Genomic DNA, 17,961 nt, shown 5'->3' on the forward strand with positions numbered 1-17,961 from the left:
ACATATATCTTTTTCCTTGGTGAGCCAGAAACTAGTGTAATCTGTCTGGTAAATACACAAAAAGCTTATCTAGTTCATTTCATGTTCATCTAAGGTTGATCCACTTAATTATTTCCTCCATTAAACAGCCCACTGCTGCTTTTTTCTGCTTGGAAAAAGTGCTAGTGTTATAGGAAAGAGATTTTATGCACAGACGACCTGGGATTAGAAGAACAATCATTTTTATATTAGAGATTTGTGTTTGGGGGCAGATTGCTTTTGAGCATGTAGAAAGTTTTTATGCTAATGCTTGTCTGTGTTATGAAATAATTTCAAACTCTGGGATAGCAGCAGATGTTATAGTCCAAAGAATCAAACCTCTTGGTTTTGGATAAAAAAAATCTTTCAGTCTTATTAGAAAACAGAAGAAAACATATGGCATAACAGGACAATTGAATGGCATTGTTTGCAGTAAAGCTGACATGACAGGCATAGCCGCAGTGCTCTCCTGAAGTAGGTTATTTTGCTCTGCAAAGGATTCAATACATTATTTTATATTACTGTATCAAATTGGATTAGAGCATAATAAAATGGGGAATGTAAAATAAAGCCCTCTGGGATTCCTGGTTATGCAGTGTAATAAGATGAACAAGGAATTAAAATGAACGTGCTCTTCAGGAGTATGACAAAACTTGTCATGTGTAGTTGTATGAACCTTCCCTTTTTCTAGTGTGTTTCCTTGGTTTATACCTCCTGTGCTGCACTCTTTGTTGATCTACATCAAGTGAATTTCCTTCGGTAAGTTTGCCCATCATTGGTCTGTTCTGTAAATACTATTTAAAACAAGACATTCAAATATAAAGTTATTGAACACTTGCTACAGTTGATACAGTTTCTGTTTGCAATTATAAACAGCCCAACAGCGCTCTAAACTTTGCTGAGATTTATTTCAGAGGCTCATTACTATTGCTTGCTGGCCTGGTTTGAAGTGCAGCCACAGGAGTTTTCACTTCAGCAGCTTCACTGAGTAGCCCGTAGGGTTCAGCTTCTGCTGTCAGTCTGCAAGATATCTAAGCTACACAGACAGGAAAAAGTGCTGAAACTTGGTTTCTTAAATGATGCTTGGAGGGTTTCTCATAACTTCATGGAGTAAGTTCTAACCTTTGAAATTTTGAAAATGTTAATTAGTAAGCGGAATACTCCATACATTCATTTATCTGATACTTTTATCTCAGAACTCACATTAGCCAAAATTGGATTGTGTCTCCTAAGTACTATGCATCATTTGCTTTGAAAAGGTCTCTGTTAGCTGAAAACCCAGTGATGAGTCTAGATGGCAGGTCCTGTGTTGTTTGGTTAACAGGGTTACACTTCACACAGGAATTAATATTCATCAGAATTAATAATCACTTCAGTCCTGAATTTAATTTCAGAGATTATAGGAAATCTGATTACAAACTATATGCTGCATTGCTTCTGAACTTTGTAAGGGGATGTGATTAAAAAGAAAATACCGGAGACACTCTTGCCCAAATTAAAGCATGGAAAAAGGCCTAGTACGTATCAAAGTAACTCCAGTGTGCATGTGCATTCAACTTTTAGCTGATTTTAAAACTGAAGTTGAGCTTGGGACACGTAATGCTGTATGAAGACAGGCTTTCACTTAGAATGACTGTCATCTCCTCTGTCATTTTCTTACTTTTCCCTTGCAGTTGAAGAGCAGTAACTTTTCATAGAAAAGCCGGGTTCATCCTCCTGTGATGCTGAGTGTCCATGACCCTGCCTGTACCTTGAGTGAGGGAATTGCTAGCACTGCTGCTACTGCGTTCCATCCTAGCGTGGAAGAGGATTGTGCAGTGGGTGCACAGCACATTTCACACAGGAATATAGGTAACACTGACTAAGAACACTGAGAAGTCACCTTAAAACAAGGACAATATAAATTTTCAAACAGAAATTCCAAACAAAAAGATGGATTTAATCAACTTGGTCAGTAATATGGGTGTGCTACCAGACCATAGAGGTTGTAAAATGAGGGTCTGAATACAGGAAAGTTATTTGGCTCAGAACATCCTTTACTTTTCAACAGCTACTTACACTCAGCTAAGCATATGCTTAAATGCTTTCCTGAACTGAGGTCTAACAAACTCACACTTTGATCTTACTGTTAATAATGTTTGGTTTATTTGACTCTAAAATGTGCGCTAAATTTGAGTATAGATTGACATAGCAAATGAAATATTTACTGAATTTTGGCAATAGTACCTTTGAGGATTTCTGTAACGTATCATTCTCACTGAAGGTCTGATCTCCATAGGATGAGTGTGATTAACTTCTAAGAGCATTACAAGGAGGTTGGCTCATGCTTTGAGAAGAAAGCTCTTTCTTTTCCAAAAAGTAATTTTTGTGGGTTTGTACCTAATCACTAATTGGATTTGTGCATAGAATTTGATAACAGAGACTTTGGGATAGCAGAAATACGGACTTCTAAGTTTCCCGTTTCCCTATGTAACAAAGATACAAAACAAAGAGTTAAACTACTTCAGTGTTTTTCATTGCTTTCATGGAACAGCACACTCTGAACTCTATTTCCCTGGTTTATAGAGTGGTGGTATCTTACTTTATGAGAATATAGGCTTCTGAAGGACTGAAGAGCACCACAGAAGAACTTTTGGATCTCCACTTCTGGCTGATTAGTATGCTGTAATTTATGTGGTGACTCAAGCAAAACACAGAAAGACAGGCAAAATAAGAGAAGCGGTATTTCCTTAAGTAAGTTTTAGATTAAGTATGATTAAGAGGAAAACATTCTCCAGCTTTTCTATCTCATCAGCAGGACAGTGACTAAATCCACTACCTCCTACATAAGACATTCTTTAATATATCCAAAGAATCAGAAATGAAGACTGAAAATGTACCATCAATTTCCTTGGATTAAGGTCAAAGCTTCAGAAAAAGAGAGAATAGTTTCCTTCACAAATGTATCAATTTCAGTTACTATCAGATTAAGGAAATAAAATCAGAAACAAAAATTTTCAAAAAAAGAAAATTGTAATACTTACATTGGTGACATATTCGATATCCTTCCAAATATTACATTCCCTGGGAAAATCTGCCAAATCTAAAAAATTATCCACTACCACTTGGCCAATCAAGTCATGCCTGGAGAATCTGTCAAAGTCATACACTGAGAAATGGAGCTTCCTTGCATTCAGATCATTGTATGGGACTGTAAATAAAAAAACTTCATCAAATACTGGATTTAGGGTCTTTCTGTGCACTTTAGTCTGGTGTTTTGTTTTCCTATCAGGAAGCAGATATATCTTCACATATGGATCTGAAGTTCCAGAGAAGTCCTTTGCTGGCAGGTTGATGGCCTTGTGTATCTTCACTATTAACTGCTCTAAATCGCAATCATATTTCAGAATAAAGTTCAGTTTTCCACATGCCTTGCTGTTACTCCTCCGGCCATCGTCTGTGTCCACTGATCTTTGTTTATACAGCTCTGGCTTAATGCGGCCGATCCCTGTCAGCTGCTCCTGTTTCTGAACCTGCTGGATGTTGAAGTCGGGGTTGGAGAGGTTGAGCTGTCTTCGGATTGAATTATGCCTTAAGTGGAAATGAAAGAATTGAAACAGATTGTGTTGAATACGATGAGAATCTGTGCACATATACGAAAGATACTGTTCTCATTTGACATATTTTTGTCATGTACAATGGGGTCAGATTTTTACTTGCATAAAGTGATAAACCATGATACCCAACAGTTGTGAGAGCTCACCTTGAGCATTAGACTGCTCATATCACATAATTTTTTGTTCCTCTGTCTCAACCTAGTGGTATGTACGCTCCAAACATGGCTGAAGAAAGTGACAAAGGCAAATTCACAGCCATTGCAAATCCAAAGGATCTGCCTTACTGGCAAGTATAATGTGATATAAGAACTGTAGATGTTCTTGTCACCATTTTCAACTGAGGTCTTTGGATTACTGCCAGTGAAATGAGTTACATTATGTAAATGGAGTAGGATATGGCCTATTTTGCCAGCTGAGCTTGCTGATTTCTGGTTCTAAGGCAAAGCTGGACAAAGGAGGAAACTTCCTAACACCTCTGCATTTTAGTTACTTAGTTACTTAATTACTATGACTACATTTACAAGTGGGCTGTTCTGGTCTGAAATGGTTTGTTGACCTCCTCAACAATTGTTTTGTTTTTCCTCTCATACCTGATATAATAAACTCTGTAGTACTTTGGCTGAAAAGCTCCTTTAGTTTCATTACTCTGAGGAGAGAAAAGTTGCTTTTAGCTTCGGTCCAGTGAAATTTATTACCTGGAGTCACTCAGTTACTGTGATTGAAATTTCCACTTCATGAGATAGTAACAGAAATCAAATTTGCAAACCCTGTCAGGGTAGTGGGATGTGAAAACTGGATTAGGTAAAATTCTAACCTTGTATGAGTTGGATTCCACTTTTTTTCCTATTCATATGCAGCAATCATCCAGAGTCTTGGAGTACCATGAGCTGTGGTTGTACATATAAAGAGCATGTGGAAAATGCTAGCACAGGATTAGTCCGAAGCTATTTATATTGAATATAATCAGCAATAGTTCCTCTGCTATCACTGTTCATTCATTCCTTGTGAATATGTGTTTATGCATGCTTAAAACAGGAACAGCCTCTTATATACTAACCTATTTTTTCTTGTATAATAAGTACATAACTTTATAGCTATATAATAGTCGTTTCAGGATAAAATATTATTATGTTACAAAAAAAGATTTTTATTATTTAACTCTTATGCTCCTCACCAAAGTGGGAGGAATAAAATGAAGGGAGAAAGGCTGGAGAGATAGTTTAGCAAGGACTGTGGTGGGGCTGGTGCCTGGTCTCTGTGGCCACAGAGGAAAGCCACAACCACTCAGTTATGAAGGAAAGCAGCAGAGACAAAGCTGAACAAAGTACACAGTGCAAGGTAGATCGGCCCCTCCTGATCAGTGAAAGAGTCTTTTGGAGAAGACCTGATCAAAAGTAACAGGCAATGAAAGAAAGGACTAAAGTGCAAAGCCTGTATCAGGAAATGATATAGGGTAGGGGTGGGACTTGGACAAGTCATGCCCTTGTGGGCAGAGAGCCAGTGGAATAAAAACCTGCTGGAGAGAGCCAGACTGGAAACAGCTGCCAGAAGCAAGGTCTGCAGAGATTGACAAGAGTGAAGACATTGTGCATGCACTGAGGATACTAAGGCAAGCTCTTTTATAGACTGGGATTGCTGCTACTCCTTGTGAGACGACTATGCTGTGGTGATACTCTGCATTTGTCATTTGATTAAGTATCAGAATTGCTGCCCTGTTGTAGCAGAGGAAGTCTGTATCTGGCACAATACTTTCACAGTATCAAAGACACATGAGAGCTCTTGATGTTAGGATGTCAGATATGAATCTTCTGTTGCTAATGAGTCTTACATATGTATTTCCCAGCAGTCTGAAAACAGCAGCACTAGTCCTGTACTGTACTTGTGGGCTATAAGTCCTTAGCTGGAATTCAATCTTACGTGTGGCAGGGTCGTGCTTCAGTACCCGTAATTGTGGCTTTGACCTCCCCATAGATTCCTACAACAGTATAAGCCGAAGTCATTCTTATGCTAATCTAAGGAGGAAGGGCACCTGGATCTTCTACTATGTAACATTAACAATGTTCTGTGGACTTCTCAAATTCTTTCTGAGACATGTTTTGGACAACTGGCAATTATTGAACTGGCTGTTGTCATCATTCCCATGTTCAGGTGTGCCTGCAGGCACAAGTCTTGGCTAAATTTGCTTTCTTAGATGTCCATGAAGGAGGCTAGTAAAGAGCATTAGGGCTAGCGCTGTACCTTTCCAGCTGAAGTACATCTGCTTTGACTCAAGACATCTACTGTCTCTTCACATGCTGATCCTTTTTCTTACTGTGTGAAATATAATTCTTTCATCACTTGCCCCTATACACACACTTACCCTCTCTTTTTCCTCTTCCCTCCTGTACTGGTTCTCCAGTTGCCCTGGAGACCCCACTGACTCTTGTTCAGTCACTATTCCCCCCACAGTCATGATTTTTAATCCTATTTCTAACTTCCAAGTGCTGCATTAGCTTGCCCTACTTTTCTCCTTTGGCTCTTGTAAAATTTTTGAGGACATATCACTGAGTATTCAGCAACAGTGCTGAGTGCAAATGAATATGCTTTACAAGCTAAATCTAGGCTGTTCTGGTGCTTTAAGAGCCACACAGTGCTCTGTCTTGTCCAGCTTCTGAGGGAGAGGCACAAATGAGATAGTAGTTGATAGAAGAGTGGAATAGTATTGTGATCCTGTCCTTTTAACCTAAGAGGTTTGCATACCTCAAAGAATAACTTTTGTGCAATTTTATTTTAGAAAGAATGTGGCAAAAAATTATACATTCAGTGTACTGGATAATCAAGCTGTGCTCTTTTGACTGCACCTGTATTCATTAATATCAGAGAGAAGCTAGAGTTACTGACCGATCAGAAGAGGTTGGTTCAGTGACCTGACGATGCATTCGCACATTCTGTACACAGTTCTCCTTCGTTCCTGCCTGAGCATCTAATGGAATATCAGGGGAGGTGTGGCTGATCTTCATGGAGGACTCCGGATAGGCTGTAGGCTGTCCCAGATAATCCTCACTGTAGTCATGGTCATTGGTCTCTGTATCTGTGTAGTTCAGCGATTCTTGTTTGTTGTCTTTGCTCCCAAATGGCAGACCACGCTCTCGCCAAGGGATCCAACAAAGCTTCCAAGATACGAACAGAGAGACACCAAACAGAGCAAGTCCACAGGCTGTGACAACTAAGGAGAGCAAGCTTATTGAGATATCTGGAAACAAGAAAAACACATGCATGTCACATCTTTGTACTCCTTCCAGCTCTGTATTTTCAAGGCTTATCTTGATAGAACTTAGTTTACATTTTCTCTCTGAAAGCTGTGTGGGCTGAAGGCCATTCTAAGATGAAAAGGGCTGTTCACTCGTTCACTCAAAATTCTACTGATGAAAAAGCAGTGCCTGCTGTACATTTTGTCTTGTCTTTATTTTCATGTAGTGCAGTTACCTCCATTTCCTTTACCAGATCTTACAGCATTCTTTTCCAGAGACTGTATTATACTCGAACACATGAAAATATGCACATATGCACATGTGACATGATTTTTTTAGTATCTTGTTTCATTATTTTAATTCCCTTCCTTTCATCTTCCACTCATTCTTATCTTTGCAAATTATACTGGACTATCAATACATGGCTTGCTATTTATAATTTAGTTAGGTACCAGTATCTCTTAAGAAACAGATTTTTCTGGTTTTTTTTTACTCCAAAGGGTTTGTTGTTTAGTTTTTTGTTTTCTGTTTCCAAACTTCTGGTATAAAAAGAAATGTGGAGATGAGTTTTCTGTAGTTTTTCCCCACATTACTAGCATTACCCTCCTTCATAATCATATCAACACAAGTAACTTACAACTGGGAGAGACTTTTTCTCTGTTTTGCTTAAGTTGCACATTGGGAAAATGACTCAGTGGAACAGCTGTTTTTATTTTGTCTTTTATTTGCCTTTAAAGTGCTTTTGAAACGAGTTTCTCTGTGGATTACACAATGCATCATGCCTTAAACACAATTAGTAAGAATTCTATTTTACTGACTCAAATTACAAACACAACCTGATCAAAGCAATCCTTCACAGTGTGTAGAGCCTCAGAATGTCAGGCTGCATCTCTCTAGCCTAAATCTGCAAAGGATGGCATGAGGTTGAAATGTACTGCTCCTACTAGGACAATTATTTAAGAATGACAATTCAGATGAAACCGCCTCAGTCAGCTGGGAGGGGGGTGGGGAGAGGTGGGGAAGAAAACAGTATTTTTCAAAAAAGTGGGAAAGTCAATACCTTCTGTCTCTGCTGTGAGTCCCATCCTCACCAGCCAGAGAGATTAAATGTCTGCAGAGGCAGCAGTGAAACTACAGTCAGTTTCACCCAGGAGCTGTCTGGTTTATTTTGCACGCTGAAAACCAATTTAAAACAATTTTAGCCAGCATGGCCCTTTCTGTCCTTCTCCCAGACATATGAAGACAAAGCTCATCAACAGTGGGGACAGAACAGCAGCTGCTTTGAATTATAGTGAAGAGTTTCAGAGCTGAAATTAATTAAAGAAATTCCTCCTGTGCATAAAAGGCAATCTGGGAGAACGTGGAATAGTGCTTCTTGGTATTTTTGGAATATTTACTGGTAAACAAGTCTGGCAGCAGAGACAGAGCACAACCTCTCACTCTGATTAAAAAGCAGAGGAACTGGGATGCAGTAGTGAAAGAAGACCTTCAGAAAGAAGCAATTTGTCTTGGATTCCTTGGAGGAGAAGGAAGAAATACGTCAGAGGTCTGCAAAAAGGTCACATTTTCAAAAAACTGATTCAAGTAAATGATCCAGCATTGAAAGAATGAGAAACTGAAAGCTGTCATAAACCAGCCAGAAGATTGCAAGGTAAGAACTGGAGACTGCCCAATGCCAAGACTATGTGAAGTTGAGAAACCAGTTGAAAGGTAGACCAGCAGTACAGTCCCCTAACTTGAGAATAACTTTAGCAGAGGACACGGTCATTGAGAAAACTGACATCCTGAGATAAAATACATGAGAACAATATGGAGAACTTTTCATTTGGAGAGTTTGAAGGGCTTTAATAATATACCTCTGTGTTTAATAACATAACACTGAGAACTCTTTATCTCACAGTTTACTTTCAGAGAAGCTGGGTAATACACAGTTCAGAAAACTTGCCAAGTCACAGAATAAAAGGGATTACTCTTCATCATCTTGATTTTACTTCTTTCTGACTCCTTAGGAACCATTTTAATTTGAAATTTTCAGTTCTGTGGGTAGAAAGGGACAATCATATTACCTGTCTTACTTCTGTGAAAGACAATGGGGCTAAAGAGCACTGCTCCAAACTGTACACTTTCACTGGACAGTGTTTTTCATATATTGCACATCTCACTGGCAATCTTCAGCAACTGGGCATGTCCCGTGCCAGGGGGTTGGAACTAGGTGATCTGTATTTAAGGTCCCTTCCAACCCAAACTATTTTAGGATTCTTGAATAGCTGAGGTGAGTGCAGTCCCAAGTGAAGAGATTTTTGGCTGCACGCTGGTGCTGCTTTAACATTAGCCTTTTGTACTGTTATATACTGTATTCTCTGTAACTTTTACTCCCATCTTTCCATATGTCTCAGTTTTTCTAAGCCTGTTTATCTGTATTCCCATGTGGTAGCAGCACTCATCTGATGCCAGTGATTTTCTCTGCTTTGTAATGAAAGCAGGATAAGTCTTTACTTGCTTGTCCTCACAAAAATCAGAGCTCTGCAGCACAGAAAGTGTTCCTCAAAAATCCAGCTACTTCTCAATTCACTCTGCTTTCACAAGAATTAGAGCAATGTGTTTTCCAGAGCAGTATCTGATGTAAGTCTAAACTACAACTGTGAATCAAAGTGTAGGCAAGCACTACAGGCAAAGCTGAGCAGCTTACAAGCAGGCATGGGCTTTGGGACCAGTGAGGAAAGGCATTATTTCAGAAGGAACAGGGTTTTTTTCTTCATTAGCACTGAAAAAAAGAAAGATATAAATTCAGTGTGCCATGGTTTTGATGATCATCTGTGCTCACTTGTAGCATTTGGCCAGTTCCATTAGTGGCTAACTACTGTATCTACTCTGTCCCTACTTTGCATTGGTAAGAGGTCTTGAATCTCTGCACTGAAGAATCTCATGAACACAAGGAAGGACCCTGTGCCACAGCTACTTGCATTGATCTCTTTCATGGTGCAACCACAATGCCAGCCAACTGTCTTAAGATATGCATCCAAGTCAGAGTTTTGCAAATACAGTTTCTTGATCATGGCTGCAGCGTGACCTGAACCCCCAAATTCTTCCATGTCAGAATACCTGGGCAGTATTACAGTGTGTTGATAATGGGTAATGTGTTCATAGAAAGTAAATCTAAACTTTCTGTAAAAAACATGCACTTTTAAAACAGGTTAAAGAAACCAATCAATATAATAGCATATACTTGCAGTTCATTTTTACAAGCACATCGTCTGCTACATGTTTTCATATACCAATAAAGGAGGTAGAAGATAAGAAGACAGAACTTCAAGAGTGACCTCAGATCAAACACTCTCAAGACTAGTGAGCTTCATCTAATTTTTTGTCTATGAAGACTGTGACTTCATTGTTAGAGGGCATGGAAGACGTAATTATTTCCATGCAGTTATAACAATTCAGGTACTCAGCTGTGGCTTGCAGTAAGGCCACAGACACGTAGGGTCCCTGAATATCTTGCTCATGGCATGTCTTACAGATATTCTAATGTACTAATCAATTTTTGACCAGGTTTTCATGTTCAAATCCTTTTTACTCTACTGACTTTCAATTTATTAGTCTCCCATGCCTGTCAGCATAATTTGTAATTTGCTCATTTTTTGGTAGCAATCACAAGGTTAAAACCAATGCAGAATCTTCTGCCTATGGATCACATCGTCACTTATTATCACAGACTGGAGAGATGAGCATGGCCTTTCTCTGTGACAGATTTTATTACAATCAGTTCTATGACAGCTTTATCAAAAAGACTCAGTTTGGTTATGAAGTCATAGCTGGATCTTTTTTAAATTTTTTACTTACATTTTAAAGTAGATCTGTTATACAAAAAAGTAAGGCCCAACTCTTTATGTAAAGACACTGTATGATATGCATTTAAATACTCTTGTCTTCAGATTACCCAATTAAACAGAATTGCTGGGGAAGGGACCCTACAGGTCATTTAGTTCAACACCCTGCTTAAGCAAGGACACCTTAGAGTAGCCTGGTACTCTACTGTCTGGGACTTTGCCCAGACAAAATTTCTCAAAATATGGAGACCCCACAGCCTCTGTGAGCAACCTATTTCACTGTTTGACCGCCTTCAAATAGACTAATAATTATTTTGTTAGGGGTAAGATACTAAATGGGTAACACTTTTTTAGATCACAATACAAAAATATCAATAAAGCACTAAGATATAACTGCACTTTGTACATTATATAGTAGAAAAAGATATGAAATACAGAAAAAACAGTAGTGGCTTTGTTCATATATGAAATAAGGAATTTTTTTTTTCTTCTTGTGTTTATTAAGTTACTATTTGGATTGTTAAACATTATACAAACTCAAGTATCTGAATCAGCCAACAATGGGAGAGACCAATAGGTAATGCAGAAAAATGCATGTCTACAGGTGTGTAATTTGAGTTACAGAGTTAAAAGGCACAAGGCTAAACTATTTGGATTAATCTGACTTCAAAAGATGCAAATATGAACAAACATATGAAGAAGAAAAACCAGCTGGGAATTCCTGATCAACCAGGAATAGACAGGACATTTGATCAAAGGAACTGCTGATCAGTAATATAATTATTTGGGTAATAAAGTGGTTGGCTCCATGGATGCAATCGCTCGCTGTTTGTTTTTTAATGCAAATGCATCTATGGAGGGTTAGCCATAATTCAGCTCCATAATTGTAAGAACAGAAGCCTAAGAGCCTATCTTTCCAGAGGAGAAGTCTTAGGAGGAAGTATCTGAAGTCCCTACTGAAGCAGTTTTAGCTTAATATTGCAGGGTAGTTTCATTTGTGCTTCACAACTTTTTCTTAATTAACATAGCTGGCACTTGCTCAGGATGAAAGGTGCGTCTTTGAGAGACTCCTGAGACTCAGCTAATAACATTCTTCTCTGAAATATTCCAGAACCAGTTAATTATCTTTAATACTGTGTTTAAAAACTTTCTGGGAAATTCTTTAAGGTAAGGCAGCTGAAAACCAAGGGGCTGAATCTGCAATTTTATTAGGCTTATTGCACATATTAATCCAACTTTTACTCTGATCCTGAAATTTATGAATGTGGGCTAACAAAACAGGCCTAAGTGAGATCAGTGTCAGGGTTTCATATAATAAAAACATTTTCATGACCTAAAAATATATCTGTAAGTGGGTTTTATTGGAATTTGAAGCTGCTACCAGCTTTTAGTGACTTTTTTTTTTTTTTCAAGTTATGTGTTCTCTATAGGTAGGCCTTAGGGTACATAAAGCTTTTGTGTTGATTAAGCCACTGTTCTGATCCTCTGAGTGACTTGCTTATATTTTTATTCCTAAACAGTGTTATGAATTCCAGTTTGTCAGTGTGTGCTTTCTCTTCATCTGTGTTGCTCGAGTTACAAATGTGTGTAATGTATTGTTTAAAGTCAACTAAGTTTCATAAATGAACTGGATCAATGAAATATAATCTTAGGTCTTCATCAAGGTAATTATTAGTTAGTTTAAATGTACACACATTCCATAGCACAATTTCAATATGAAATCAGAATTACTAAATAGCCATACAAAATATAACAGAAAGTGCATAAGCAATAGAGAATTGCTTGCTCAGCATATTTTTCCAACAGCAATTGTTGTGATATATAATTTGGTAATTAAGAAGAAAAGTTATAGAAGCAGTATGTTTGGTTTGTATTGATTATTGTATGAATTGATTATTGTATGAATTGATTATTATTTGCAACCAAAATTGTACGTGAGCGCAACACTGAAAAGCATACTCACTATGATCAAGCCTAACATCTGTAACACAGTAAATTAAACTTGTTCTAAGAATAATTTCTTATTTGCACATCTATTTCCTCTTAATATATTTAGTCTGCATTAATGCAAATTTCCTTGACAACTTATCTGACATGTAATATTCTGCTAGAGTTTGTAAGCAACAAAAAATATCTACTAATCTGGCTGAATGAGTGGGGATTCTTAAAGATACAGTTGAGAGGAGTCATGTGTTCAAGGACTTGCATTTGTCTTTCTGACATCTTGCAGTAGTACCTATTGACAAAGAATTATGTTGTTCCTCTTGTAAAAACTAAAGCTTCTGTTTCACAAGCAAAGCATAGTAGAAAATAAAATTTGTTGCGACTGTGTATACACAACTGTAATAAGATTCATCCAGGTTCCTGTATCTGAGACTTGGTTCTTTTGGTTATTTCCATATTCTCTTTGAATACATACTTTGCACAGCTGATAAAATATGCAAAATTACTGTATATGTTTGGTCTTCTAATATCCAGTGAAAAATATTGTAATCAGGAAAAAATGCATAAATAATAACAGAAGAGAGAACACCATTTTTAAAGATACCATTACAGACTGTCAAGTACTCTGTGTAACATGACATGGAAATGGCTTAAACAGCTCTATTTCATCCTGTTATGCAGAATCAGTTCGAGTGCTCCATTTGTAGGACTGGAATGTAGCTGGTGCAAATGAATATGAAATCTTATAAAAGCCATTTGGCATTTGAGACACACTCATATCTTGTTAGCTAAAAGGGAAACGTGATATGCTGAAAGGAATTTTGGAGGTATACATTTATACTGCAAACACCTACAACCATCAGTCCCGTTAGGTCCTTCAGAGTGTAAAAACTGAGCAGTGATGCTTTGTAAGACTTACAGTTCCCACAGCTGTACTCAAGAGCTGTAATGCACACTGCCACCCATCTACTCTTTCTGCTATGTTAAGACAGGTTAAATAGAATCAGATTAATTACCTGATTGGACTAAATAATATGATGTACTTAAGGCTTTTCTTTTTCTTGTAGGATCACTTGCAAAGTGAACTGAGTTACTAATTAATAATTTGGAAATGTTTACCCTGAGTTTTTTTAGGGGATGGTAAATAGTAGTTTATGGGGTTATTGAAGAATTTAAGTTCTCATCTAGTCACAGGAAGTGACTAGACACTTTTGGCACATACTGTGTATGTTCCCTCATTGGCAGAATGTAAAGTTTGAATAGAGACATGAATGATGAAGAATGAATAAAGAACAACCATGTTTTCTAGTAGAAACTTTTGGACAAACTGTGTGTTATTGTTCTGGGTTCAGCAGTAGCAGTCATTTTTCTCCTTCTTAGTAGCTGCTGCAATGCTGTGTTTTTGACTTTCAGCCTGGGAACAGCGCTGATAACACCGATGTTTTTAGTTGCTGCTCAGTAATGTTTACTCTGACCAAGGACTTCCTGAGTCTCATGCTCTGCCAGGGAGAAGGGGAAGCCAGGAGGAAACAGAGACAGGACACCTGACCCAAACTAGCCAAAGCAGTATTCCACACCACAGCACGTCATGCCCGCTATATAAACTGGGGGCAGTTACCCGGAAGGGCTCAGGTCAGGCTGGGTATCAGTCGGTTGGTGCTGAGGTGTTGTATTCTCTTCCCTTGTTATTTCCCTTATCATTATCATTCTTGATGGTAGCAGCAGTGGTTTTGTGTTATACCTTAGTTACTGGACTGTCCTTATCTCAACTCATGGGAGTTACATTCTTTTGATTCTCCTCCCCATCCCTCCAGGAGCAGGGCGGAGGAAGGAGGGGGGGGAGTGAGGGAGCGGCTGTGTGGCTGACTGAGTTTAAACCACAACAATTCTTTTGGCACCCAATGTGGGCCCGAAGGGCTAAGATAATGACAGATCTGACCAGAGGGTGTCTAATCGTATTTGTGATAAGCATTCATTGTTTTGGATTAATAGTCACTTGTCACAATGCTGATTTATTGACTCTCAAATCTGTTGCTCTTGATCTCACAGTTTCAGCATGTTGTACCTTACTTACATTTGCTGTGTTAGTGTTTATGGGCTGGGGGTCTTGGGCTAAGGTTCTTCTTTCACTGTACTTTATGGTAATGACTTGTAATACAATAGAATCATTGATCATGAAACTTATCTGGCTTGCATTCCCAGTGTGGTTACCACCTCTATACTCTGGGAGGTATACAATGGAAGTGTTTAGCAATTACACATCTTTTTTCCCCTCCTCGGGTGGTCAGCCTATGAGGGAGACATTCCCACACACCTTAGTGACAAGGACAGCAGCTACTCAAACTCTGACTACAACAGATAATGCAGCTACTCCAACTCCAAGCACAGCAGCTACACCAGCCCCAGTGACAAGTACAGCAGCATCAACTGAGAGTTCTGAAGGTTTTGAATGGCCTTTGGGTACCCTTGAGGCCTGCCTGCTGATTGTGATGGGGATCAGCATGTTGGCACACATTCAGAGCGGGCTTTATCCATGACCATTTCGTCTGATCTCAAAAGTTAAGCGGAGTCAGGTTTGGGTCTTGTCTAGGATCAGACGACGATATAGGAGGACCAAGAGCTTTTCCCAGAAGCTGGACAGTCATGAGTGGCAGGGTGTGTGGGACAGTATGGGCAAGTATCTAGTCCACTGGGCCCCTCCAGTGCTTTGGAAGAGTCAGATATGGAAGGCAGCTGTCCAGAGCCCCCAGTGACAAACTGCACAAACTGCTGAAGAGAAGGGTGAATTATTTTGAGCCTGGTGGGCCCATGACAAATCAGGCCATCAGGGCAGAGATGTAACACAGAGATGGACTCATGATCAAGGGGTGGACTTAGCAATAGACACTATTGCCCAGGTTATTCATGAGTGTGAAACGTGCTGCAATTAAGCAAGCCAAGTGGTTAAAGCCTCTTTGGTATGGAGGACGATGGCTGAAGTACAAATATGGGGAGGCCTGGCAGACTGACTACATGACACTCTTTCTCCTGCTCTGAAAGACTGTTAACAAGAGATGGAGCCCAACATCATGGACTGGATGGACTCAGCAGCTTTATAGGGATTGGTCCATGCACTAAGGAATGATCTCTCTCTCTCTCTCTCTGTGTTGATGTATATATATGTATATATGTGAGGTAAGAATGATGGTATATTGAAAATGTGGGATCTGAGTATGACATGAATGGTATGGAATAAGGGGTGGATACTGTCCTAGGTTCAGCAGTAGCTGAAAGTATGAAACTTTCAAGATTTGTGAATATTTTTATGAATAAGCCACCAGGGCACACATTAATCTTGTATGTTATGATGCTATGAATAACAATGTAGAGAAACTGCCATTTACTTCTGCAAAGTATAGCCAGCAGCAGGAAGTCCCCATGTTACAGAAGAGCAACCAGCTTAAATGAATCATGTTGACAAACTCTAAATTCCGTTATACTCCTTGAAAGCCCAGTAAGTTACAATAAATAGTAAAGAAGCATTTGAGAACACTAAAATAAATAAGAAAGAAGCATCTGATTTACCACTTGTATAAACTGTATGCCAATACTGTACCAAAGTGCTCAAGACAATACAGAATAAAGAAAACAATAAAATATACAGAATAATAAAAATAATAAAAAATACATAATAATAATAATGATGATGTAGCAGCATTTTCTGTAAAGTTTTAACAAAATCCTTTTGATTTCCTTTAGGGCATAATCTTACAGGCAAGAAAAAAAAAAAAAATTACTCAAATGCTTCATTCAATGCCTTTCTTTTGGTGGGGAAATTTGTGGAATTAAATGACTTTAAAGGGCCACAGGAGATGTGGACAGACCACTGAAGTGCTTAAAGACCTATTTGATCTTTAGCAAAATTTAAGTTTCACATTCATATCTAAAGACATGTATATGTAAATATATATAAATACATAGAGACATCCATAATGCAATGCCTATGATGTTATATGATGAAAAAAAAAAATTCCACAGAACTAGCTATAATGATTAATAGGAGTTGTGTCACTCATATAATTCTACAACAAATCTATACAACATCTTTTTCTTTCAAATTTCCATTTTCTTTTCCATTGGAAGCACTGAATTTCATCTACCAGTTGGCTACTTGTCTCTTTAAGTTTCACAAGCCCAGTGGAAATCGTTAGTCTTCCTAAATTTGAATAACCTAAAAAAAATTTGTCTATTTTTGAACCTTTCTTAATTTAGGGATTTTTTAAAGGAAATAAAAATGTAAGGCATAAAAAGACAGTATTACTCTTCTGGGCAATTTATGTAGAATAAAAGTTCAAGCTTCTCTTTAAAGTCAGATTACTTGGAATGGAAATAAGGTCAATTATTTCATTAGCTTCCTTTTCAGAATCAGCTACTCTAAGCCTATATTATGGGAATTTGGCACATCCCAGTGGTTCAATATTTACAATCCTTGCTGCACATTTAAGGAAGAGCCAGAATTCATCTGCTTTGTGTATACTGGCAGATCGTAAAACAGTTGCCACAAGTGTTGAAACATCACAAGGGAATTCAGGGAAACTGCCTGCATAGACTGATCTGGATAGAGAGGAAATTTATTACTTATTTTGACCTTCATGAATCTAATGAGATGTTTATATCTGGTTTTAAGTGTGGCTGGTCTTTATGTTTGTTTTTTAATAAATGAATGCACTCTCATCCCTACATAATACCTAGATTCAAAAGATTACAATATTTTCAAACTGCTTTGATTGGGACTTCATAATATTAACTGATTGTCATGGACTTGTTACACATTATTCTTTAAAAATAAACTCTCACAAACCACTAGCATCTTAAACTCATTAAATAGCCTGATTTTTCTTTTAGAAGGGACCTGGTGGCATAAAGACACCTTTGAAAGCATTTATCCTTATTACATGAGGAGCCAGATGCACTGTAATACATTGACTTTTTAAGAGAAGTACTTCAGAAAGTCAGCCATGGTGAATGTATTAGGCATCTGTTCTTTGTGAATGTAGGGTTCCCGTTTTATAAAACGAAGCTTTTTGGTCTGATCCATATGTATTAGGGTCTAACAGAAGTCTTACTGATGGGGATATTTATTACTAGGAAAGATAATGAATTAGTAATTTACAATAAGATCTAGTCTACTATTAGAATAAATACGCAAAATATACTTCTTTCACATTCCTTTTCATCTCCAGAGAGCAAAAGAAACAAGTTCAAGGCCTTTACAAATTTATGTGTGGGTAATTCTAGAAATCCTGTCTGTCTAAAATACTAAGAGAAAACTGTAGAACAGATATGAAACCAGAAAAACTAAGTGCA

At 38.1% G+C, this 17,961-nt stretch overlaps 1 protein-coding gene across 3 annotated transcripts in view; it reads right to left on the minus strand.

Annotated features, from left to right (window-relative positions):
* SYT9 (synaptotagmin 9) overlaps positions 1-17,961 on the minus strand; it is a 68,983-nt gene that overhangs the window by 29,370 nt on the left and 21,652 nt on the right. For all 3 annotated transcript variants that reach the window (XM_057410946.1, XM_057410947.1, XM_057410948.1), the window contains exons 2-3: positions 6,495-6,846; positions 3,042-3,588 (exon numbers count right to left, since the gene is read on the minus strand). In XM_057410946.1, coding sequence (XP_057266929.1) covers positions 3,042-3,588; positions 6,495-6,846 — 899 coding nt within the window. The remainder of the gene's footprint in view (positions 1-3,041; positions 3,589-6,494; positions 6,847-17,961) is intronic.

This window comes from Pezoporus wallicus, unplaced genomic scaffold (genome assembly GCF_028554395.1).
Source record: "Pezoporus wallicus isolate ANWC-B61680 ecotype Strahan unplaced genomic scaffold, APGP_CSIRO_Pwel_v1 contig_5958, whole genome shotgun sequence".
Lineage (NCBI taxonomy): Eukaryota > Metazoa > Chordata > Aves > Psittaciformes > Psittacidae > Pezoporus > Pezoporus wallicus.